Consider the following 26,686-nt stretch of genomic DNA (forward strand, 5'->3'; position numbering starts at 1 on the left):
TGAGCTGAAGATACACTCTTGGGAGTTCACAGCTTTCAATTAGTTATTGAAATTTTGATGAGCTCATCCAGAGAGAAGGAGGTGGTCCAAGCTGAGAGTCCATGGGAATGAGAATTCTTAGGGGAAGAGTGACTCTAGCTGAACATGGATAGCCAGACATGTAAGAGGAAATCTAGGAAAGATGGATGTTATGTATGCCAATGGAAAACATTTTTATGAGTTTGTGCTCTGAACAAGTTTGCAATCTCCCTGTGACTTATTTACTTTGTCAATTGAAACTGAAATAGCAATATCTATTGCATTTTATATTGTGAGGATTATAGTGATAATGAATCTATTCATCTGATATGATGCCTGTAGCATAAAAATCATCAATGAATTTTTTCTGCTGCATATGTTGATTGAATTATGAATTAAATGGCTGATATTAAAATCTTCCACTTAATGAGACATTAGTTCCTTCAATAATTCAGCCAGATCTCTTTCCTAATGACTGAATTTCCAAAATCTGATAATTAGCTCCAGTAAGGAGTTCTGCCAACTAGGGTCTGTCTAGTCAAGTCTATGGTTTTTCCAGCGGTCATGTATGGATGTGAGAGTTGGACTGTGAAGAAAGCTGAGAACCAAAGAATCAATGCTTTTGAACTGTGGTGTTGGAGAAAACTCTTGAGAGTCCCTTGGGCTGCAAGAAGATCCAGCCAGTCCATCCCAAAGGAGATCAGTCCTGGGTGTTCATTGGAAGGACTGATGCTACAGCTGAAACTCTAGTACTTTGGCCACCTTGTGTGAAGAGTTGACTCATTGGAAAAGACCCTGATGCTGGGAGGGATTGGGGGCAGGAGGAGAGGAGGATGACAGAGGATGAGATGGCTGGATGGCATCACAGACTCAATGGATGTGAGTTTGGGTAAACTCCGGGAGTTGGTGATGGACAGGGAGGCCTGGTGTGCTGCGATTCATGGGGTCGCAGAGTCGGACATGACTGAGTGACTGAACTGAACTGAACTGAAGGAGTTCTGATATCAAAGCAAGCAGTGTCTGGTGAAGAATATTTTTATTTTCTTCCTTCTGATAATACTGTGATTAATCTTGTTTAAAAACACCTGCATTTATTTCTTATTTGAATATGCAGTCAATATCAAGTGCTTATCTTCCTTTAGAAAATTATATTGGTCATCCCAGATAGTACAGAATACACTTGAAAAAAAATATGACTTTTAAGGTTTTGAGTATTATTCTTCACATCAGCTCCTGTAGGCTTCATGTACCTCACAATTTAGTTCCTTTTATTAAAGCAACATAATTTGGGGAAAATGAGATGAAAAGGCAACATTTTCTTGCTTTTGAAATCTAATGGTTATTTGCTTTGAAGTTGAACTGAAAGACTTAGCTAGGTTCCTTTTTGGAATACATAAACAAATTCAACCTCTGGCTTTATGCAGAAATTTCAAACATTTTTATTTGTGCTTTTCTTTTCATGTAACACAAAGCCCCTCCCTTGTTTCATCATGCTTAACATCTGATTTTCAGAGCAATTTATTTCTAAGGCTTGTTTGACTATTTGAGCAAAGCATATTGCAAGGTAAGAGATAGGAAAGAGTAGAAAAGAGAAATGAGACACACTGAATAAAGATCGAGCAAATCTTTCTTTAATGCACCTGCTTGTTTTTAAACTCTTTCCATCTCTTCAGTAGCAACTTGGAGAAAAGTCCTGCTCACAAATGATTGTATCGAGGTCTTAAAAGAACAATGTGTTTCATGCTTGTCTTACTATAAATACCCTTATTTTGTGTTTTAGCAAGCCAATAGGTACAATGAAGAAGATTTAGTCTACTAGAGGTGTGAGTGTATTCTTGACACGGTCACACATTTGTTCAAGCTGGGTTAGATGATTTCCAAGTTTCCTGTCTTCTTTAAGATTGTGTAACTTGAAGTCTTTTTACTCCTAAACCTATGATCTGTGACCTTAAAGTCAATCTATCTCTATTTACCTGCCTATATATCTATCATAAACTCAACAATAGGCTCCTCAACCCCAAAGCTGTTCTTATCCTAATTCCTGAATGCTTAGTCACTCAGTCATGTCTGACTCTTTGAGACCCCATGGGCTATAGCCCACCAGGCTCCTCTGTCCATGGGATTTCCCAGGAAAGAATATCGGAGTGGGTTGCCATTTCCTTCTCTAGGGGATCTTCCCAACCCAGGGGTCGAACCTGCAGCTCCTATGCCTCCTGCTTTGGCAGGAATGGTAAAGAACTCTTTACCACTGAGCCACCTGGGAAGCCCCATCCTAATTCCTAGAGTTTGCAAACATGTTGCCTTACAGCAGAAGGGACTTTGCATTTGCAGCTAGCTATCTGAGCGCCGAAGAATTGATACTTTCGAATTGTGGTGTTGGAGAAGACTCTTGAGAGTCCCTTGGACTGCAAGGAGATCCAACCAGTCCATTCTGAAGGAGATCAGCCCTGGGTGTTCTTTGGAAGGAATGATGCTGAAGCTGAAATTCCAGTACTTTGGCCACCTCATGAGAAGGGTTGACTCATTGGAAAAGACTCTGATGCTGGGAGGGATTGGGGGCAGGAGGAGAAGGGGATGACAGAGGATGAGATGGCTGGATGGCATCACCGACTCGATGGACGTGAGTTTGAGTGAACTCCGGGAGATGGTGATGGACAGGGAGGCCTGGCGTGCTGCGATTCATGGGGTCGCAAAGAGTTGGACACGACTCAGTGACTGAACTGAACTGATGGATCTTGAGATGGAAATATTATTCTGGATTATTGGATGGGACCAATGTAATCACAAGGGTCCTTGTAAGAAAGAGGCATGAAGGGCGGAATCAGAGAAAATGTGTGACCATGGAAACAGAGGTTGTTACAGTATATGGTTGACCCTTGAACAAGAATGGAGGTTAGGGACACTGACCTTTCACACAGTCAAAAATCCTGTATAATTCAGTCAACCTTCACTGTCTTGGGTTTCTTCATGCTAGCAGTTTGGCATTTGAGGATTCAACCAAACTTGGATCAGATTGTGTAATACTGTAGTGTTTATTATTGAAAAAAATCTGTGTATAAATGAACTTGCACAGTTCAAAGATGTGTTGTTCAAGGGTTAGCTGTACTTTGAAGATGGCAGAGGGATGGAGACCCAAGGAATGGAGGTGACCTCTAGAAGATGGGGAAAATGAGGCAATAGATTCCCCCCTGGAGCTTCTAAAGGGGAGGTGGTCCTGCCAAGACCTTGATTTCTGCCCAGTGGAACTTATTTGAGACTTCTGACCTCCAGAATTGGAGATAATTAATTTAGAGATATTACATTTCTGTTGTTTTAGGCCACTACATTTGTGGTAATTTGATACAACAGCCCTAGAACATTATGAAACTTTAGGGTTCATTTCAGCTCAGTTGCTCAGTTGTGTCCGATGGATACCTACTTTCCGATGGACACGACTGAGCAACTGAACTGAACTGAACTGCCCAATTCTTTGTGACTCCATGGACCACAGCACACCAGGCTTCCCTGTCCATCACCAGCTCCTGGAGTTTGCTCAAACTCACGTCCATCAAGTTGGTGATGCCATCCAACTGTCTCATCCTCTGTTGTCCCCTTCTCCTCCTGCCCTCAGTCTTTCCCACCATCAGAGTCTTTTCCAATGAGTCAGTTCTTTGAATCAGGTGGCCAAAGTATTAGAGCTTCAGCTTCAGCATCAGTCTTTCCAGCGAGTATTCAGGACTGATTTCCTTTATGACTGATGACTTATGAAACTTTAGGAGTAATAAATCCTATATCTGTCCCTCTAACTTCTATTTACTCAATGAGATGGGGAAAATGGAGTCAAAGTCAGGATGTGACCTATAGGATCATATAAAGATTTGAGTTCTGTGAATTACTTAGATCAAATACTGGCTCTATCTCTTGCTACTTGTCTGAGTTTAGGCTTGTCACCTACTTTGTTTCCTCATCTGCAAAGCTAAGATAATGATAGCACCTATTTTCCTTATAGAATTAAAGGACTCAGTGCTCATAAGATACATGTATAAGCTTCCTGTGCCAACTTCCAAGCTTCCCTATCAATGCTCTCCAGCAGTTTCTTTCCCTAAATACAATTTTTAGAATCTGGAAAAGAGCATATTTAGGTGAGGTTGGACCATGAGATTCATGAGTCAGAGTGATGTAAGAGTTAAACCTGGAAGCCTAAAGAAGAGGCAGGGATGAGGAATTTGCCTGAGGCTGGTTCCAGTTTTCTCAACCTCTGAGTTTTCACTGGCTTTGAAATAGACTCTCAGTTGATTCTGGGACTTCTACAAAGACTGAGGTCACCTCTTCATAACAATGGCATTTATGAAAGCATCAAGCTGAGATGCGATGCAAGTATTTCAATCTCTAGAGTAGACTCTTATCATATCCCAACCCACTAAAGAGGACTGACTACATTTAGCTGATTATTCAGGCAGTTTCTTTGATGTAGAAAATCCAGAAATATTTTAATCATTTATTGTTTGATTTTGTATTCATAATGTGTATGTCTTTGGGAGAATGGAATAGAAAGGGCACCTTTCCCTTTAGGAAAGCACCAGAGCTTTTATAAAATAAAAAGATGAAAGGCACTATGAAAATGGTCAAGGCAGGACCAAGCACTTATTATTTCTGATGCTATTGTTAAACACTCTAGTTCAGTTTCTTCTGGTTTTGCCACTTGAATCTTTCATAGGATGAGAGGGACAATGTAGTTTTTCAGTATCTCCATTTGTAAGATGTTTCTGATTCATTTGCTGCCTGGTTTTTCACTATGGGTAAGTGCATCATTTTGGGATGGGATGCTCCTGAAATGATGATTTTTGGCATTCACATCAATATTGTGTTACCTGAAGAAATGAGCAGAATTGCAAATGCCAATAAATTGTGTTTGCGACAATTTCTATAGAAACCAAATATTCATGTCAGAAGAGAGATGCTTTGTTTTGATAAAAAGGTGGCTAACATGAGATCCTAGTTCCTCTTCTCCAAGCTGTGTGACTTTGGGGGATAATGATGGTTGGTGTATCTGTAAAGTTTTATAATTTACAGTGTCTTCAGGTGTCTTTGGGCTTCCCTGATAGCTCAGTTGGTAAAGAATCCACCTGAAATGCAGGAGACCCCAGTTTGATTCCTGGGTTGGGAAGATTTGCTGGAGAAGGGCTAGGCTACCCACTCCGGTATTCTTGGGCTTCCCTTGTGGCTCAACTGGTGAAGAATCCTCCTGCAATGTGGGAGACCTGGGTTCGATCCTTGGGTTGGCAAGATACCTTGGAAAAGGGAAAGGCTACCCACTCCAGTATTCTGGCCTGGAGAATTCCATGGACTTTATAGTCCATGGGGTTACAGTCAGAATGACTGAGCAATTTTCACTTTCTCTTTCTTTCAGGTGTCTTTTACCTATGACCCTACAACTCCCTCATGGGCTAGATTATAGCTGTACCTATATGAGAGAAGAGAAAAAGTAATCCCAGGAAAGTAAACTGATTTCCCAAGTTTGTGCAGGTACCAAGTGCCAAAGCAATGGCTCCAGATGGATTTTCTTTCCCCTGCAACATGTTGCTTCCTAAAAAAAAAAACTTTGATTTAAATAATTAAAGTGTGAGTCTCAATTTCTTCCCATGTAAAGTGTGCATATGGACTAGATGGTCGTGCTAAGCCATTTTCAGTCGTGTCTGACTCTTTGCAACCACATGGATTATAGCCCACCAGTCTCCTCTGTCCATGGAATTCTCTAGGCAAGAATATTGGAGTGGGTTGCCATTTACTTCTCCAAAAGTGAAAGTCACTCAGTTGTGTCCAACTCTTTGCAACCCCATGGACTATAGAGTCCATGGAATTCTCCAGGCCAGAATACTGGAGTGGGTAGCCTTGCCCTTCTCTAGGGGATCCTCCCAATCCAGGGGTAGAACCCAGGTCTCCCGCATTGCAGGCAGATTCTTTACCAGCTGAGCCACAAGAGAAGCCATGGACTAAATATAATATCACAAACAAAGACCTAAAAGGGTGATGCAGGCCATGTTAATGAGAGACATTGTCTAGATATAAAGGAAATGGTATTAAATGTGACAACAAGAGCCATGTGTCATCTAAAGTGAAGAGTTGCTGTCAAGCTGCTTTTGCAGAGGAAGGCAGCAAAACCAGTGTTGTCGAGTTTTCTGCTGTTTCAGGAGAAGACAAAAATCTAAATTTTCAAGTGAAATCTCCGTGTTAGATTAATGCTTAATTGGCAGAACTGTGACCCCCTCTCCAAGGTCAAGGGGTGGGAGGGGGCACCTTCATTTCCATTAACTCTGATGTGCTGGAAAATCAGTATTGTTCCAGTTTAACTTTCTGGAAAAATTTATTTCTTTGGTCTGGAGGATTCATTAGGTTCATTGACTTTTCAATTAATGTCAGGCCAACTCAGTAATTGATTTGGACAAATAGATAACTTCTAAAGCATGAAGGGAAATGAAATATAATGACTGAAATAAAATAAAATCCATTTATTTCTGTGATCTTGGAGCATTGTGAAAACAGAATACACTGTACCGAAATCTTTGTGTGAAGAGATTATGCTCATGTGTTTCTTTCATGCCACCATGAGGGCAGCTGAACTTAGAAAAGGAGGGATTTTTATGACATCTTACATTATTCTCTATTGTTTTCTACTCTTAGAATTGATGGCACATCCAAGCAAATTTAAGTAGTAATTTAATGCATTAAAGATATTTATTTTTTGATCATCATGTAACTACGAAGTTAAACTTTGCCATTCAAACTTAGGTGGTTGATGACTTGTGTGAATTTGGACTTGTTGATGATAATAATTGTGGTGATAGTACTATTTCTGTTGTGTGTCCAAAACATTTTGTAATAATGATATTAATAATAAAGAAATAACATTTATTATTTATTATGCATCAGGATTCATGTTAAGGATTTTTTTATTCATTTAATCATTTAATCTTCACAATTTTCCATGAAGTAAGCACTGATGTCTATTTTACAAATAAAAAAACTGAGACTTAAAGAGATTAACTGGTACAAGGTTATTCTGTTACTAAGAGATAGATTCAAATCAAGTCTTAGTTCAGTGTATGCAGAAGAGGTCAGGAGGTATTTCCTGAGCATCTATGTACCAGGTCATATTCTAGGTTCTTGTGTACAAAATGAATTTCTGCTTTATTTGTGTGTGTGTGTGTTCAGTCCCTGAGTCATATCCAACTCTTTGTGACCTCTCTGTCCATGCCAGACTCCTCTGTCCATGGGGTTCTCTAAGCAAGAATACTGAAGTGGGTTACCATTTCCTTCTCCAGAGGATCTTCCCAGATCAGGGATCAAACCCATTTCTCCTACATTGGCAGGCAGATTCTTACCACTGAGCCACCACGGAAGCCCTTGTTTTATTTAGGTTATGTTCTATTTGTTGAGATGATAAGCCAATAAACATACACCATAATGTCCAGCAGCACTAAGTATTCTAAAAGAAAGAATTGCATTAGAGGATGGAGGGTCTATTTTACATGGGATGATGAGGGAGGTATGTCTGAGGAGGTGATATGTACCCAGAGACACTGGAATGAAGTGGAGGGAGGAGCAATGGGAATTTCTAGGATGGTTCCTCCGATAGTCCCTCCGATAGTCTCTCCATGGTACTATTCACTACTCAGTTCTGGAATGGTGTGACCATTTGTTGGTTGTATTTAAGATGGTTGTGGAGTATCTTCCTAAGGCTGTAAGCAAAAATTTAGGAGGAAGACTCAGGTTAAAATTCTGGTTCTGCTCCATTTTCCTCTGAGGCATGTTCAGTTCAGTTCAGTCACTCAGTCATGGCCGACTCTTCGTGACCCCATGAATCGCAGCACGCCAGGCCTCCCTGTCCATCACCAACTCCCGGAGTTTACTCAGATTCACGTCCATCGAGTCGGTGATGCCATTCAGCCACCTCATCCTCTGTCGTCCCCTTCTCCTCGTGCCCCCAATCCCTCCCACCATCAGAGTCTTTTCCAATGAGTCAACTCTTTGCATGAGGTGGCCAAAGTACTGGAGTTTCAGCTTCAGCATCATTCCTTCCAAAGAACACCCAGGGCGGATCTCCTTCAGGATGGACAGGTTGGATCTCCTTGCAGTCCAAGGGACTCTCAGGAGTCTTCTCCAACACTGCAGTTCAAAAGCATCAATTCTTCAGCGCTCAGCTTTCTTCACAGTCCAATTCTCACATCCATACATGACCACTGGAAAAACCATAGCCTTGACCTTAAATTTACCTTCAAGTTTCAGTTTCTTTGACTATAAAATTTGGATAATAATCCTTATCTCTTATCATAAATGAACATTACACATGTAAAGTTCCCCTGTGCAGCCCTGGAACTGTGTGTGTGTGTGTGTGTGTATACACACACTGGAGTCATGCAGCAAATAGTAGTTATTAACCTGTATGTTACAAAGGAACATGAGAAGGTACTCATGGTGTTTGTGGTCAAAGTGTGGGCGGGGGTATAGCATAGAAAATCACCATTTACCCTCAGAACTAAGTAGGGAGTATGGTCAGAGTGGGGTCAGATTCAGAAACTAAGATAAGAGAGTAGGACAGTGTGGATAAAGTAGGTTTTCACATCACAGTAGTTAAGTGAAATAATTCAAAAGGCACTTTGAAACAAGGCAGGCAGGAACTTATTTATTTATTTAAATTAATTATTAAGAAGCATCTCAGAATACGCATACAGCCACAGGGGTTTACAGAGTGGCACAAGGAGGGAGAGAGCGAGAGAGAATTCCTGCCCTTTACTAAGTAAGGCCCACATCCCTGCTTCCAAAGGCAAGTGTCTTGTATATAAAATTGATTCCTGGAGCCAGCGGGTTGGCCCGATGCCTAATAATCAGGAAATCTGGGTCCAGTCCCAGCTAGCCTTCTGACATGCTGCATGGCTCTGAGCTAATCACTTCACCTCTTTGCCTTCAGACAGAGAAAAGGTCTCTGCACCTTGTCCATGTCAAAGGAATCTTTTTAGACTGAAATTAAAAAAAGTTAAAATTGCCCCTCCTGGGATGTTGCTATTAAATGTGGGAGCATAACTTGGTAAAGAGACAAACCTCTTTAAATCATCAGTGTTATCTCACGGGCCTTGAATTAGTTCTACAGTGGTCTGTTTTGGCAATAACTTAATCCTGCAGCAGGGGTAACAAAGCAACAGCGTTGTTCTGGGGTTCTGCTTGGCTGGGTGGAAACACATGGACTTTGAAGTGTATACATCTGGGCTCCAATTTTCTAATTTTGCTGTAATTTTAACTCCATCATCCTGTTGAGGACACTTGTTCTCTCTGAACCTAGGTTTCTAGATCTATAAATAAATATACTAACATCATGTAATTATTGGGAAGATTAAGTAAATGTAAAGTTATTAGCATTGTGTCTGCCATAGCAGGAGACGTGGGTTAGATCCCTGAGTCAGGAAGTTCTCCTGAAGGAGGGCATGGCAACCCCTCCAGTGTTCTTGCCTGGAGAATCCCCATGGACAGTGGAGCCTGGAGGGTTACAGTCCATGGGATAGCAAAGAATTGGACAAAACTGAGCATGCACGCATGCACACACTGCCACCAGCATTTTAAAATGTCAGTCTTTATTATATTTTTTAGTTTTATTTAAGAATTGAATTCCTGGAATTGTCTAGGGACCTCAATTTCAGATCTTGTCAAACCAGGGCCACCTGGACAGGCAAAGGGTCGAGTGGAAATAATCCACCAGATCTGCCCAAGCCTGTGGAGGTGAGTTTACACCAAGCTGACCCTCTATCAGGGAGCAGTGGGGACAATTCTTGGCCTGAGGCAGTGGGAGTTACAGTGGATGTGGGGCTCTAGATGTGTTCCCAGATGCCTCGATGACTACAATACTTACTGTCTGACAGTGGTGATTGCCAGGCAAGGTGCAGCTTGAAGATATATGTTCAAGGCTATGTAGACACCCTTTAGTCTCATTCACAGCGAGTTCTCTCCCTTGACAACACATCTATCTTTGCTGTGGGTTGTTGTGAGGCTTTGGGGCACCCTGAAGATTCATCTTTTTTTAATCAATGGAAAGGAGGCAATGGCTTGCCTTTATTATCACCTAGATCGACTCTCTCAGAACAAGCAGACTGCAGATGCCAAGGGCTTCTTAGAGCTTTCTCAGACGCCTCCATCCTTCATTACACTATTCCCATGGTAACACTGAGGAAGGGAGAAGAGGGACAGCTAACCACTGAGAGGCTATTTTTAGATTTCTGGCCAGATGCTTTGACAAATCTGTTGAGGGAAAGAAAATGAAGCAAGTGTAGAAGAGGATTATTTTCCCCCAAGACAATATCGTTTAAAATTCATATCATAAAACTGGAAACAACCTTGAGAAATCATTCAACCTGCTTCTACTTATAGAAAGATCTACTTTCAAATCATATAAAAAACTGTTTAATAAGATCATTTTTATTTACTTAATTACTTACACAAGATAACTTTATTTCCTACCTTGAATTTATCCCAGATTCCGTCTGAGTTCCCAGACCAAGGGAGTTGGGAAGGAGAATGGAAATGATGGTTCACAGTGTGGATTACACAACCCTGAGAGCATCATTCCTTTAGACTGTACTAATAATGACACTGTTGTTGAGCCTCCCAGGTAGCTCAGCAGTAAAGAATCTGCCAGCCAATTCAGGAGACATGAGTTTGATCCTTGGGTTGGAAAGATCCCTGAAGAAGGAAATGGCAACCCGCTCCAGTATTCTTGTCTGGGAAATCCCACGGAGGAGCCTGGTGGGCTATAGTCCATGGGATTCCAAAGAGACAGACAAGACTTAACGACTAAACAATTACAGCAAAAATGGCACTTGCTAGGTTTGTGCAAATATCTGCTTCACTTATTTTTAAAATATGTAAACCCCTCCCATATTCCTTAAAAACCTCCAGGGATTTCTCATTGCTTTTAAGTTAAAGGCCATAGATCTTTAAACTGTCTGTATATACATGATATTGATCCTATATACATGTCCAGACTCATTCAGTATTATTATAATTCTCCTTCTTTGTGTTTCACATAAGACTTTCAGAATCTCAAACATGCCATCTTCCTCCATGTCAACCTCTTTACACTTGTCTATGATATTTTCCCCCATGCACGTTACCTAGTTAATTTCTGTAATTTCTTCTTTTCCTTTTAATTGGAGCTCAAATAAATACCAGAAAATGCTTTCTTAACCTCTAAACAAAAAAGACCCTTCTGCCATAGCCTCTTCTAACAACTTGTGCATTTCCTTTGCAGCACTTACCAGCTTATAATTCTATATTTATTTATGTAACATTTTTGTTTATTACTTTAAACTATGAGCTCGTTAGGAAATTATATTGTTTGCTCACCATTATATATCTAGTGCCTAGCATATATTTGGCAACTTATTCTAATGACTGTGTAAATGACTAGCAGTTATTTTAAAGGGGCATAAACCTAGGTTTTCTGTCAAGTCAAACTGTCTATGTGACTTACCAGGGTTCCTCAAAATAGAATGTGAACCCAGATTTCCCAGAAAACTTGTTAAAGAGCAGATCTGATTCAGTAGATCTGGGCTGCAGCTCATGATTCTGCATTTCCAACTGGTGTCTAACTAGTTCTAGAACTTGGTTGCACACTGAAATTTCCATGTGCTGTGTGCTCAGTGGCTTCGTGTCTGACTCTTTGCGACCCTATGGACTAAAGCCCTCCAAGCTCCTCTGTCCATGGGATTCTCCTGGCAGGAATACTGGAATGGGTTGCCATTCTCTTCTCCAGGAGATCTTCCTGAGTCAGGGATCAAACCTATGTCTCCTGTGTCTTCTGCATTGCGGTGGATTCTTTACTGCTGGGGAAGCCAGAAATTGCCATGAAGTGAAGTGAAGTCGCTCGGTTGTGTCCGACTCTTTGCGACCCCATGGACTGTAGCCTACCAGGCCCCTCTGTCCATGGGATTTTCCAGTCAATAGTACTGGAGTGGATTGCCATTTCCTTCTCCAAGGGATCTTCCCAATCCAGGGACTGAACCCGGGTCTACCCATAGGAATTAAAAAAAAAAAACAAAATTTCAGTTTTGAAGTCCCACCCTGTGATTCTGATTTAACAGGCATGTGCTTGGACTGGGCTTTAGGGATTTTTAAAAGCTCCTTAATTTATTCTAATATCAAATACTATTGTAGATTCATTGATTTCAGGCAACAAAGCTAATCCTCAACAATAGCTGTATAGGAATATTTTTGTTACCCTTTGCATTAGACAGCATTTAACATGGCCATCCAGTAAGGATTCATGCTGTTACTGTTTTTTAAATGTATATTTCTTAGAGACACACAGGAAAGTGGTACCAAGCATTTGTTTCCTAGCAGAGAGAATCCTATGTGATTCAGTTGTAGTAGCAGAATGGTCCAATCTTAAACTTTCCCACTTCTTCACATAGGGGAACTGTATTTCTTATCAAATATTTAAAACAATAAGTATACTATTGAAAAAAGTGAAGCATTTTGATAGAAACAAATGCAGTTATAAGTCTTTGCAGCCAGAGGAACAATGCATAATTACCCAGATAAAATCATTAGGAAGAAGAGAATCTTAGTGCTCTTCCAAAAGCTGCAACATTTACAGTGAGTTCAGTGATTCCTAGCATGTCCATAAATGTATGAAGAGAAACCAGAGGCTCTTGGGCATTTGGTTACCCTCTTTGAAGATCAATGCTTCTTAATCTAATAGTCCTCTTTTTTGTATTATTAATTTCACTAATGTTTTCCACTGATTTATTTTTGCTTGTGGTTTTATTCTTAAAAGTTCCACAATGTGGAGTGTAACATTTTTGCAGTTATAACTTAACACAGTACTTTATTTTAAGCCCTGCACTAGTTGTTTTCTTATTCTCTCTTACTTAATCTACTCATCAAATCTGTTTGGTATCTACTGCTATTATCACATTCTACATTCTACAGATGAAGAAACTAAGCTAAATGGCTCAGTAACTTCTCAGAGACACAGATAGCCAGAGACATTGTCCAGGAATATATGATATAACTCCCCAGGACTCTCTCCCTTCCAGCGTTAATAAATTTCCAGTCTATAAGCCAAATTCAGCCTTCAGTGATATTGGTCCAAGCGTCTCAATATATTTTGTAATGAGGTGCCACTATTTAGAAAGCAGAAAATTCCTTATAAAAATCCAGGTTTCAAGTTTATATTTACAATAATCTTATTTGACAACACTAAGTGGCATGACTGAAATCCTGGAATTGCTTGAAGCTGAGTTCTGTTTTCCCTTTTCAGATGACGCTCTCCCTGCCCCTCATTAGTACCTGCCTCTTTTACTCCTGGCCCGCTCCAGTATTCATGACACAAGCTTTGCCCCTCCAGAGCTCTGGTTTTCAGCTCAGCCTCTAAATCCTGTTGGGGGAAGAAATGATTCTTATGTCTTTAGTACATTTCACCATCAGGAAAAACAAAATGTCCTCTTTCTCAGTGAAGTTGCCATTGCAGTGCCATCTTCATCACTTCATACCTTTCTAGGACTACCTGTGTGATTGTATCTGGCTGAGTGGTTCACTTTCTTTGACTACAAAATGGTGGAGCTTCGTATCCTACCTTCTGGTTCTACTATTTAGCTCCTTGGAATGGTTTCCAATCAAAGTTTTGATTTCACAGGAGTTTACAAGTTGCATGGTTGTCTTTCAACAACTGTAGCCCCGTGAAGACTCATGTATCCCTTGAACTCACGATGTGTAGTTGGGTTCTGTTCAGCCTCCTTCAAGTAAGACTATGATAAAGAGGAAGAGGATGACGTTGTCCTGGTGACGTCGGGATCACCTAGCTGATATGGTGCTCGCAGTGTCAGCAGGGTTTCCCAGGATTGTAGTCACTGATTCCTGATGTAGCAGGAAATGCAGACAAAAAAGGATTCTCTTCTTAGGAGTCTTCACCTTGGTTTTGAGAGTTGCTTGCCTCTGTTGCAGTGTACTATTTCCTTTATTCCTTTCCATGTCTGGCTTTTACCTGCCGCCCACCTTGGTCTTGGTTTCTATACACTCTTTTTGAGCCACTCAACCTTTTGTTCCTAGTGGTGGTGACTTCTCACTGCCCAAGGAAGCCTGTCACTCAGCAGAACTCACACTCGCACACTTAAACCTCAGAGCAGCCCTATGATATAGGTCCTCTACTCTCAAGAAATTGTGGCTCAAAAACCTTAAAATTTGGTAAGTTGATAAGGAGAAGACTTTTCAAATGGTTAAATTTTAATGTTGACTATTCTGTCCCATGCTTTACTTTGGGTACAAGAGGCCACTATCATAATTGAATGATGTCTACAAAAGATGAGAAAAGTAATTTTACCATTCCTTATTTCCTCACATGGTGTGCCATGTGAGACATCATCAATTTTAAGGTGCACCATTATCTGATATGCTACTAAGAAGGGAAAAAAATACTGTCAATTAAATTATGTCATCTAAATTATGTTGTCACTTTTATTGCAATTACAAATGTTCTAAAATATAAAGACATGTCTTAGAATTGACAAATATGGTACTTACTCAACTTGTATTGTACACATTTAACACCTAAGTCATTGGCTGAAATGTTAATTGTCTTAAAATAATGAGAAGAGAGCAAATGCAAAATATTTACACTAGAATGTTTTCCTTCAGCAACCATCAACTGAGCTGGAATTTGACCGGGTAGTGATTTATACCACTTGCCTTCGTGTGGTACGGACAACCTTTGAAAGGTGTGAACTGGTTAGAAAGATCTTCCAGAACCATCGAGTCAAATTTGAAGAGAAAAACATTGCTCTGAATGGCGACTATGGAAAAGAGTTAGATGAACGATGCCGGCGGGTTTCTGAAGCTCCTTCCCTCCCTGTCGTGTTCATTGATGGCCATTATCTAGGGGTAAGTGTCTGCTAAGGAAAATCTTTTTTATTGAACCCAACCAGTGTTGATAGAAATCTGTAAACCTATGACAAAGCAACTTGCATCATAGCTACCAGCATACTTACTGATTTTCAGAGTTCAATCCAGCAGTTTTGAAGCACTTATTTCTAACCCAAATGATGTATCACTACAGTGTTCATCCCTACAGAGTCGTAGTGAGACAAAATCAGCATGGAATTGTCTTTTTGAATAGAAATACATTTTAAAAATTGTTAGTTAACTTGAGTTTTGAATTGAGAAGCTTGACATATGGGACAAAAACTTTTTTTTAAGTGCAGGCAAGAAAAACAGAATATATGAGATATGCATTTGTGAATTCTCCTATACTACATTATCAAACACTCAATTTCCTACTTAATGAAACTGAGATGACAGTCATGAAATGAAATCAATAAGAAATAGGGCCTGTAGCCAGAATTTTATCTTCTTGTTGTTTAAAATGATTCTTGATTTGAGGAATGCAGGAGTGTGAGACACAAATGCAGGCTTACAGTGAGCAGAGCGAATTCCCAGAGCAGCAAAAAACATGACTCCTTCACTGCTCTCTGAATAACACCATTAGCATAATAGCCCCCATCCATCTATGAATGTGTGTCATCGGTAAGAAGCCCAAGAAGGGGGCTCTGGAGGGGACACTTTGGAGAGAGGGAGAGCAAAGAGCTGAGAGACGCCAGTGGCTGGGGATGTAGGGCTGACAAGGTCACTGATCAGAGAAGAAAAAAGTGAATTGCAATAATTAATTTACATGGCATTCTGTATTTTTCTTGATATTTCTGGTGCCTTGAGTGTACTGAGAAGTCAGTACATATTAATTTTTCAAATCTGGTCTTAACCTTCAGGTTTCAGAGAAAGAAAAAGCCAGAGATTTTTCTTAGCAGGAAATGCTCCTGTTTGTTACAGGGAGCTTGTATCTGATGTCCTGTCTAGAGCCGTGGCTGCTAGAGGCAGTCTGCCATCTTATGGAAAGATTAATGCAGAAAAGCCATGAGTCACTAGCTATGACATCATGCAGTCTTACTTTCAACCAGAGCTGGACACAGATTGATTCTGAACGAGAAGAATTTTGATTGAAGTGTTGAGCCTGAGGTCCCAGATACCCATGGCAATGGTACAGATAATAATGACAGATAAATATATAGATTTTAAAAAGCACTATAGTATACTCTCAGCTTACATGTGTTATCTCATCTAACCATCAGTCTAACTTTAGAAATGAACTCTCTGGAACACTGCTTAAAAGGCAAGATAGCCTTGGAGTCAGGCAGCATTGTTTCAACATGCTCTGATACTTCTAATGCTGGGAAATGCGTAAATCACTCTGTTACCTGGTTTCCTCTTTTGTATGAGAATAATAGTAGAACTTTTCTTAGGCTAATGGTGAGGGTTTTATTATATATGTACGTATTATATTATTTTATTATTACACATGCGTGTGTGTGCTCAGTTGCTTAGCCGTGTCTACCTCTCTGAGGCCCCATGGACTGTAGGTGCCAGGTTTTTCTGTCCATGGAATTTTCCAGACAAGAATATTGGAGTGGGTTGCCATTTCCTACTCCAGAGGATCTTCCTGACCCTGAAATCAAAACATGTCTCTTGCGTCCTCTGCATTGGCAAGAGGTGTTTTTTTTTTTTTTTAATCACTAGGGCCACCTGGGAAGCCCCATTATTATATAATTAATGTATCAATTATATAATGATATGAAATATTAATCAGTTCATATGGTTGGAACAAAGTATGTTTTTAATAAATAGTAGCAATTTTCATCCCTGTTTTGAAAAAGAGAATATTCTTTTGCTCCAAGTCACATAGCTGGGTAATCGGCAGGGCCAGGACTCCATGTTAGGTCAGTCCAATTCCCCAAACCCTTGCACTTTGGCACATCACCTCAAGGAAAGTAATTGTTGTTGGTCTGTTTGCTGCTATATTCTTAGCACCTAGAAGAGAGTTTGTCACAAAGCTCTCAAAAACATACATTAAATGGCTGTAGGAATGATGCTATATTGTCTCTTCATAGCTTTCCTTCTTTAAGACATTCTTCCACAAGGGAAAAAACCTGAAGAACATATATCCACACTGGCAAGAAAATCACTGGTAAAAGGTTGTCAGAATTTGCTTTTTAAACTGGGAAAAAATTCTTCTGACAATGTAAGATATTTTTCAATGTGATGTTTTAAGTTCTGTGAAACTGCACAGTTGATCTTACTGGGTGATCACTAAGATGACTTAGTGGGTAATAAGCTTAGCCCACCCACTGGTGGCTCAGATGGTAAAGCATCTGCCTGCAATGCGGGAGACTCGGGTTTGATCCCTGGGTTGGGAAGATCTCCTGGAGAAGGAAATGGCAACCCACTCCAGCATTCTTGCCTGGAGAATCCCACGGATGGAGGAGCATGGTAGGCTACAGTCCATGGGATCACAGAGTCGACACGACTGAGTGACTTCGCTTCACCCACTGTTCTCATTTTAACCATGCTCATCTTCTTCCTACTTCTCAGTCTAACCTGCCCAAGTGCCTCTCCTGTTGTTTGTCCTTCAGTTTCAGGGACAGAGGGAGAGCATGACAGACAAAGGAGATTGAATGCAGAGTTCTTTCTCAATGACTTTGTCTCTGTGATCACTTTATTACACACAAAATAATCTAGAGGTAGAAGAATCACACACATGCTACCCTGTTGCTTCTGAAATTTGAAGCTGATTCCCCAAGTCTGAAGAGAGGTTCCCCCCCCTTTCTTTTTCTGATAAAAGAGGAATTACTTCTAGATTTATAATTCAAAACGGAGATAAACAGTCTAAAACAGCTTACATAACAAATTCCCCTCCTCCTGCAATAGCCACTTTATTTAGATTCCATGCACAATTGCAAATAGAGGACATTGTTGGGCTTGTAGAACCTTTTCCCTATTTGTGCATCTGAAATGGAAGGATGCCCTCTGCTGGGTTTTGGCATGTGGTGAAGCATAATTCTGGAAGAGGAAGAGAAACTGATGTTGGTAGTTTCCTTAACATCTGTGATGTTTTAAACAGTTATATAGAACCATTTGATTTAGTTAACATTTAGGTAAATGAGAAAAATCAAGATGTGTGAATCAGCTGCACAAATACAACTGTCTTTAAGGATGGAGAGAGAGAGAAACAGCCAGAGCCAGAGAATGAAGTAGACACAGAGGAAAATGGAGACAAAGCGTGGGAGAACATGAGATGGAAGGAGAGAGGAAAAGGACAATTCACAGCTCCCCTATTTTACTGCCAGACTCACAGTGGGTGGTGCCAAAGGAGCTCAGTTGTTTTCATTGAAGGGAAGCTATCAGGGCTCCATCCGAGGGCAAGAATGGAAGAGTTGACAGAGATGCTCTTTTTTTTCTGATGACTCTCTTCCCCAGCCAAACTAAAACCTGAAGATGGAAATAATGCAACAGTCAAGGGAAAGAAATTACTTTAGAAAGCAGATCTACATGGCCCTGCAATGCTCAGTAGTAGAGGGGGAGTTGGTGGAGTTAGAAGCAAATTCAGCTTGGAACTTCCCTGGGGTCGCTATTGTTGCTTTCAGTTTCTCAGTCGTGTCCAACTCTTTGCAACCCCATGGACTGCAGCACATCAGGTTCCCTGTCCTTCACCATCTTCCGGAGCTTGCTCACACTCATGTCCATTGAGTCGGTGATGCCATCCAACCATCTTGTCCTCTCTTCTCCCCTTCTCCTCCTGCCTTCAATCTTTCCCAGCATCAGGGTCTTTTCCAATGAGTCAGTTCTTCGCATCAGGTGACCATAGTACTGGAGCTTCAGCTTCAGCATCAGTCCTTCCAATGAACATTCAGGATTGATTTCCTTTAGGATTGACTGGTTTGATCTCCTTGCAGTCCAACGGACTCTCTTGGACTTTTCCAATGCCACATTTCAAAAGCTTCAATTCTTCAGTGCTCTGCCTTCTTTATGGTCCAACTCTCACATTCATACACGACCACTGGAAAAACCATAATTTTAACCATAAGGACCTTTGCTGGCAAAGTCCTTGGAGTAAGTGTCCTGTTGTTTTTGGCATCAGAAAATCTTGATGTGAAAAGATTATGTCCCAATAGTTTGGACATAAATAATCTTATAAATTCCAGTTGGAAATGAGTTAAAAATTATGTCTTGATTATGGACCAGCCATAAACCTCTACAGTAAGAGTCCACAAAATCTACATTGGAACATAGCTATGAAACATGTAGAATGAATCCAACAGGGGCCTCCTCTCTAACAGAGAGAGGAATGGAGAGGCTGTTGTTCTAGAGGGGTCTCTTAAATTAGCTGATATTGAGTTGTGACTGCTTGGAAATTCTGTATCTATTTAAAGTACTATTTTATTCAATTTAGGAATGAAGAAATTATTATTGAGCATTGCTAGTAGACACACTAGAAATATAGACTCTAAGCTTGTTTAGAGACTACTTCCAACACTTCTCTGCAGAAATGGGCCACCAAGGAAGCCTTTGCCACAATCTGGAAGTGACCAGCTCTAGTAACTTGTTGTCTTTGCCATGGTCCTCACCAGCAAAATAGATGATTTGTTCTCCACCCTTCTTTCTACAAAATTCTCTTCATCAGCATAATAGATGATTTGTTCTCTACCCTTCTTTTTACAAAATTCTCTTCCTAAGTAAAGTCTTGAGTGATCTGTATCTGTTTGCGGTCAATAAACAAGTCACACATGAAAGCAGCGAGAGAAAATGGGAAATGTGCTTGTAGGTTTCTAGCCTCTACACCCCAATATTCTCTCTATAGCACAGGAAGACAGTCTATAAAGTGATGGGGTAGGTTACTGAGTGAGACAAACCATGATATCTGCTGGATATGCTGCTTTTATTTAGTTTTATTTTAACCAGCTTTATTGAGGTACAATTTACATTTAATAAATTGTACACATTTAAATTGTACAGTTTAACAAATGTGTACACCCATGTATCTACCAACACATCCAAAATATACAGCATTTCCATAAGCCCCCAAATATTCTTCATGTCATTTAGTAGTTAATCCCGTCCTCCAAGCCCAGTCCCCTGCTGAACATGGGTCTTTCTCTTAACATAGTTTTCTATTGTTCTAATGACTATGTCTGGTTTCATTATCAGGGTAGTGATGCCCTCATTCAAGTGAGTTTGAAAGTACTGTAGCCCCCGGAATTTTAATGTCTGATTCTCTTTAATCCTTGATATAGAGCACCATATCCATCTGACATCACTTTTCTTTTATGTGAAAGACTTCTTATACACTGCTATTGTAGTGTGGGTCTGCTGTGGATGAATTCTTTCAGTATTTAAATGTCTGAAAAGTTTTTATTTCATTTTTATCTTTAAGAAATATTTTTGCTGGATATATATAGAATTATAGGTTGGATTTTTTTTCCAGTAGTCTAGAGATGTTGGACCTCTGTCTTCTCACATTACTTCTGATAAAACATATGCTGTCGTCCTGATCTTTATTTCTTTGTGTGTAACATGTCTTCTTCATCACCGCCAACCCCAACTGCCTTTAAGCATCTCTGTTTATCACCAGATTTGAGAACCTCAATTATGGTATATCTTGCTGTAACTTTATTCATTTTTCTTTTGCTTAGGGTTCAAGGATATTCTTGAATCAGTTGTTTTATTAGTTTTTGTCAAATGTGAAAAATTTTCAGCTATTTTTTTTTCAAATGTTATTTTTATTTTCCGTTCTTTATTATTTTAAAGAGGCTTTAATTACATCTCTATCAGGCTGCTTGAAGTAGTTCCATAGCTTACTTAATTTCATTTTGGGTAGTTTCTATTGCTATGTCTCCTGGATTCCTAGTCTCTTCTTATATAATATCTAATCTTTGATTACTCCCATCTGTGTATTTTTAGAAATCTCAGATACTGTAAATTTAAAAAAAAAATTTTTTTTTTTTACACTTTACAATACTGTATTGGTTTTGTCATACATTACATGAATCTGCCACGGGTGTACATGAGTTCCCAATCCTGAACCCCCCTCCCACAATCCTCCCAATATCATCCCTCTGGGTCATCCCAGTGCACCAACCCCAAGCATCCTGTATCCTGTATCAAACCTAGACTGGCGATTCATTTCTTACATGATAGTATACATATTTCAATGCCATTCTCCCAAATCATCCCACCCTCTCCCTCTCCCACAGAGTCCAAAAGTCTGTTCTATACATCTGTGTCTCTTTTGCTGTCTCACATACAGGGTTATCATTACCATCTTTCTAAATTCCATATATATGCGTTAGTATACTGTATTGGTGTTTTTCTTTCTGGCTTACTTCACTCTGTATAATCAGCTCTAGTTTCATCCACCTCATTAGAATTGATTCAAATGTATTCTTTTTAATGGCTGAGTAATACTCCATTGTGTATATGTACCGCAGCTTTCTTATCCATTCATCTGCTGATGGACATCTAGGTTGCTTCCATGTCCTGGCTATTATAAACAGTGCTGCGATAAACATTGGGGTACATGTGTCTCTTTCAATTCTGGTTTCCTCGGTGTGTATGCCAATCAGTGGGATTGCTAGATCATAAGGCAGTTCTATTTCCAGTTTTTTAAGGAATCTCCACACTATTCTCCACAGTGGCTGTACTAGTTTGCATTTCCACCAACAGTGTAAGATGGTTCCCTTTTCTCCACACCCTCTCCAGCATTTATTGCTTGTAGACTTGGATCGTAGCCATTCTGACTGGTGTGAAATGGTATCTCATTGTGGTCTTGATTTGCATTTCTCTGATAATGAGTGCTGTTGAGCATCTTTTCATGTGTTTGTTAGCCATCTGTATGTCTTCTTTGGAGAAATGTCTGTTTAGTTCTTTGGCCCATTTTTTGATTGGGTCATTTATTTTTCTGGACTTGAGCTGCATAAGTTGCTTGTATATTTTTGAGATTAGTTGTTTGCCAATTGCTTCATTTGCTATTATTTTCTCCCATTCAGAAGGCTGTCTTTTCACCTTGCTTATATTTTCCTTTGTTGTGCAGAAGCTTTTAATTTTAATTAGATCCCATTTGTTTATTTTTGCTTTTGTTTCCAGTATTCTGAAGGGTGGATCATAGAGGATCCTGTTGTGATTTATGTTGGAGAGTGTTTTGCCTATGTTCTCCTCTAGGAGTTTTATAGTTTCTGGTCTTACATTTAGATCTTTAATCCATTTTGAGTTTATTTTTGTGTGCGGTGTTAGAAAGTGATCTAGTTTCATTCTTTCACAAGTGGTTGACCAGTTTTCCCAGCACCACTTGTTAAAGAGATTGTCTTTACTCTATTGTATATTCTTGCCTCCTTTGTCAAAGATAAGGTGTCCATAGGTGTTTGGATTTATCTCTGGGCTTTCTATTTTGTTCTATTGATCTATATTTCTGTCTTTGTGCCAGTACCATACTGTCTTGATGACTGTGGCTTTGTAGTAGAGCCTGAAGTCAGGCAGGTTGATTCCTCCAGTTCCATTCTTTTTTCTCAAGATTGCTTTGGCAATTCGAGGTTTTTTGTATTTCCATACAAATTGTGAAATTATTTGTTCTAGCTCTGAAAAATACCGCTGGTAGCTTGACAGGGATTGCATTGAATATGTAGATTGCTTTGGGTAGTGTACTCATTTTCACTATATTGATTCTTCTGATCCATGAACATGGTATATTTCTCCATCTATTAGTGTCCTCTTTGATTTCTTTCATCAGTGTTTTATGGTTTTCTATATATAGGTCTTTAATTTCTTTAGGTAGATATATTCCTAAGTATTTTATTCTTTTCATTGCAATGGTGAATGGAATTGTTTTCTTAATTTCTTGTTCTACTTTCTCATTATTAGTGTATAAGAATGCAAGGGATTTCTGTGTGTTGATTTTATATCCTGAAATTTTACTATACTCATTGATTAGCTCTAGTAATTTTCTGGTGGAGTCTTTAGGGTTTTCTATGTAGAGGATCATGTCTTCTGGAAACAGTGAGAGTTTTACTTCTTCTTTTCCAATTTGGATCCCTTTTATTTCTTTTTCTGCTCTTATTGCTGTGGCCCAAACTTCCAGAACTATGTTGAATAGTAGCAGTGAAAGTGGTCACCCTTGTCTTGTTTCTGACTTTAGGGGAAATGCTTTCAATTTTCACCACTGAGAATAATGTTTGCTGTGGGTTTGTCATATATAGCTTTTATTATGTTGAGGTATGTTCCTTCTATTCCTGCTTTCTGGAGAGTTTTTATCATAAATAGATGTTGAATTTTGTCAAAGGCTTTCTCTGCATCTATTGAGATAATCATATGGCTTTTATTTTTCAATTTGTTAATGTGGTGAATTAGATTGATTGATTTGCGGATATTGAAGAATCCTTGCATCCCTGGGATAAAGCCCACTTGGTCATGGTGTATGATCTTTTTATTTTATTTATTTTATTATTTTTTAATTTAATTTTTAATTTTTAATTTTACTTTATTTTACTTTACAGTACTGTATTGGTTTTGCCATGATCTTTTTAATGTGTTGTTGGATTCTGATTGCTAGAATTTTGTTAAGGATTTTTGCATCTATGTTCATCAGTGATATTGGCCTGTAGTTTTCTTTTTTTGTGGCATCTTTGTCAGGTTTTGGTATTAGGGTGATGGTGGCCTCATAGAATGAGTTTGGAAGTTTACCTTCCTCTGCAGTTTTCTGGAAGAGTTTGAGTAGGATAGATGTTAGCTCTTCTCTAAATTTTTGGTAGAATTCAGCTGTGAAGCCGTCTGGACCTGGGCTTTTGTTTGCCTGAAGATTTCTGATTACAGTTTCAATTTCCGTGCTTGTGATGGGTCTGTTAAGATTTCTATTTCTTCCTGGTTCAGTTTTGGAAAGTTGTACTTTTCTAAGAATTTGTCCATTTCTTCCACGTTGTCCATTTTATTGGCATATAATTGCTGATAGTAGTCTCTTATGATCCTTTGTATTTCTGTGTTGTCTGTTGTGATCTCTCCATTTTCATTTCTAATTTTACTGACTTTATTCTTCTCCCTTTGTTTCTTGATGAGTCTGGCTAATGGTTTGTCAATTTTATTTATCCTTTCAAAGAACCAGCTTTTTGCTTTGTTGATTTTTGCTATGGTCTCTTTTGTTTCTTTTGCATTTATTTCTGCCCTAATTTTTAAGATTTCTTTCCTTCTACTAACCCTGGGGTTCTCCATTTCTTCCTTTGCTAGTTGCTTTAGGTGTAGAGTTAGGTTATTTATTTGACTTTTTTCTTGTTTCTTGAGGTATGACTGTAATGCTATAAACTTTCCCCTTAGCACTGCTTTTATAGTGTCCGACAGGTTTTGGGTTGTTGTGTTTTCATTTTCATTCATTTCTATGCATATTTTGATTTCTTCTGTGATTTGTTGGTTATTCAGAAGCGTGTTGTTCAGCCTCCATATGTTGGAATTTTTAATAGTTTTTCTCCTGTAATTAAGATCTAATCTTACTGCTGCTGCTGCTGCTGCTAAGTCGCTTCAGTCTTGTCTGACTCTGTGTGACCCTATAGACGGCAGCCCACCAGGCTCCGCCATCCCTGGGATTCTCCAGGCAAGAATACTGGAGTGGGTTGTCATTTCCTTCTCTAATGCATTAAAGTGAAAAGTGAAAGTGAAGTCACTCAGTTGTACCCGACTCTGAGCGACCCCATGGACTGTAGCCTACCAGGCTCCTTTTCCGTGGGATTTTCCAGGCAAGAGTACTGGAGTGGGTTGCCATTGCCTTCTCCAATCTTACTGCATTATGGTCAGAAAAGATGCTTGGAATGATTTCAATTTTTTTGAATTTATCAAGGCTAGATTTATGGCCCAGGATGTGATCTATCCTGGAGAAGGTTCCGTGTGTGCTTGAGAAAAAGGTGAAATTCATTATTTGGGGCGAAATGTCCTATAGATATCAATTAGGTCTAACTGGTCTATTGTGTCATTTAAAGTTTGTGTTTCTTTGTTAATTTTCTGTTTAGTTGATCTGTCCATAAGTGTGAGTGGGGTATTAAAGTTTCCCACTATTATTGTGTTATTGTTAATTTCCCCTTTCATACTTGTTAGCATTTGTCTTATATATTGCGGTGCTCCTATGTTGGGTGCATATATATTTATAATTGTTATATCTTCTTCTTGGATTGATCCTTTGATCATTATGTAGTGTCCTTCTTTGTCTCTTTTCACAGCCTTTGTTTTAAAGTCTATTTCATCTAATATGAGTATTGTTACTCCTGCTTTCTTTTGGTCTCTATTTGCATGGAATATATTTTTCCAGCCCTTCACTTTCAGTCTGTATGTGTCCCTTGTGAGGTGGGTCTCTTGTAGACAACATGTATAGGGGTCTTGTTTTTGTATCCATTCAGCCAGTCTTTGTCTTTTGGTTGGGGCATTCAACCCATTTACATTTAAGGTAATTATTGATAAGTATGATCCCGTTGCCATTTACTTTATTGTTTTGGGTTCGGGATTATACACCCTTTTGGTGTTTCCTGTCTAGAGAATATCCTTTAGCATTTGTTGGAGAGCTGGTTTGGTGGTACTGAATTCTCTCAGCTTTTGCTTGTCTGTAAAGCTTTTGATTTCTCTTTCATCCTTGCTGGGTACAGTAATCTGGGCTGTAGGTTATTGTCTTTCATCACTTTAAGTATGTCTTGCCATTCCCTCCTGGCCTGAAGAGTTTCTATTGAAAGATCAGCTGTTATCCTTATGGGAATCCCCTTGTGTGTTATTTGTTGTTTTTCCCTTGCTGCTTTTAATATTTATTCTTTGTGTTTGATCTTTGTTAATTTGATTAATATGTGTCTTGACATGTTTTGCCTTGGGTTTATCCTGTTTGGGACTCTCTGGGTTTCTTGGACTTGGGTGATTATTTCCTTCCCCATTTTAGGGAAGTTTTCAACTATTATCTCCTCAAGGATTTTCTCATGGTCTTTCTTTTTGTCTTCTTCTGGGACTCCTATAATTCGAATGTTGGAGCGTTTCATATTGTCCTGGAGGTCCCTGAGATTGTCCTCATTTCTTTTAATTCATTTTTCTTTTTTCCTCTCTGATTCATTTATTTCTACCATTCTATCTTCTATTTCACTAATCCTATCTTCTGCCTCTGTTATTCTACTATTTGTTGCCTCCAGAGTATTTCTGATCTCATTTATTGCATTATTCATTATATATTGACTCTCTTTTATTTCTTCTAGGTCCTTGTTAAACCTTTCTTGCATCTTCTCAATCCTTGTCTCCAGGCTATTTATCTGTGATTCCATTTTGATTTCAAGATTTTGGATCATTTTCACTATCATTATTCAGAATTCTTTCTCAGGTAGAGTCCCTATCTCTTCCTCTTTTGTTTTGTTTGGTGGGCATTTATCCTGTTCCTTTACCTGCTGAGTATTCCTCTGTCTCTTCATCTTGGTTATATTGCTGTGTTTGGGGCAGCCTTTCTGTATTCTGGCAGTTTGTGGAGTTCTCTTTATTGTGGAGTTTCCTCGCTGTGGGTGGGGTTGTATCAATGGCTTGTCAGGGTTTCTGGGTTAGGGAAGCTTGTGTCGGTGTTCTGGTGGCTGGAGCTGAATTTCTTCTCTCTGGAGTGCAATGAAGTGTCCAGTAATGAGTAATGAGATGTCAATGGTTTTGGAGTAACTATGAACTGCCTGTATATTGAAGCTCAGGGGTGTGTTCCTGTGTTGCTGGAGAATTTGCATGGTATGTCTTGCTCTGGAACTTGTTGGTCCTTTGGTGGTGCTTGGTTTCAGTGTAGGTA

General features: G+C 39.4%; 1 protein-coding gene across 1 annotated transcript in view; it reads left to right on the plus strand.

Annotated features, from left to right (window-relative positions):
- The window catches only part of GRXCR1 (glutaredoxin and cysteine rich domain containing 1), a 136,361-nt gene that overhangs the window by 52,125 nt on the left and 57,550 nt on the right, over positions 1-26,686 (plus strand). Inside the window, exon 2 of the mRNA XM_052642330.1 lies at positions 14,680-14,922. Coding sequence (XP_052498290.1) covers positions 14,680-14,922 — 243 coding nt within the window. The remainder of the gene's footprint in view (positions 1-14,679; positions 14,923-26,686) is intronic.

This window comes from Budorcas taxicolor, chromosome 6 (assembly GCF_023091745.1).
Source record: "Budorcas taxicolor isolate Tak-1 chromosome 6, Takin1.1, whole genome shotgun sequence".
In the NCBI taxonomy this organism is placed as follows: Eukaryota; Metazoa; Chordata; class Mammalia; order Artiodactyla; family Bovidae; genus Budorcas; species Budorcas taxicolor.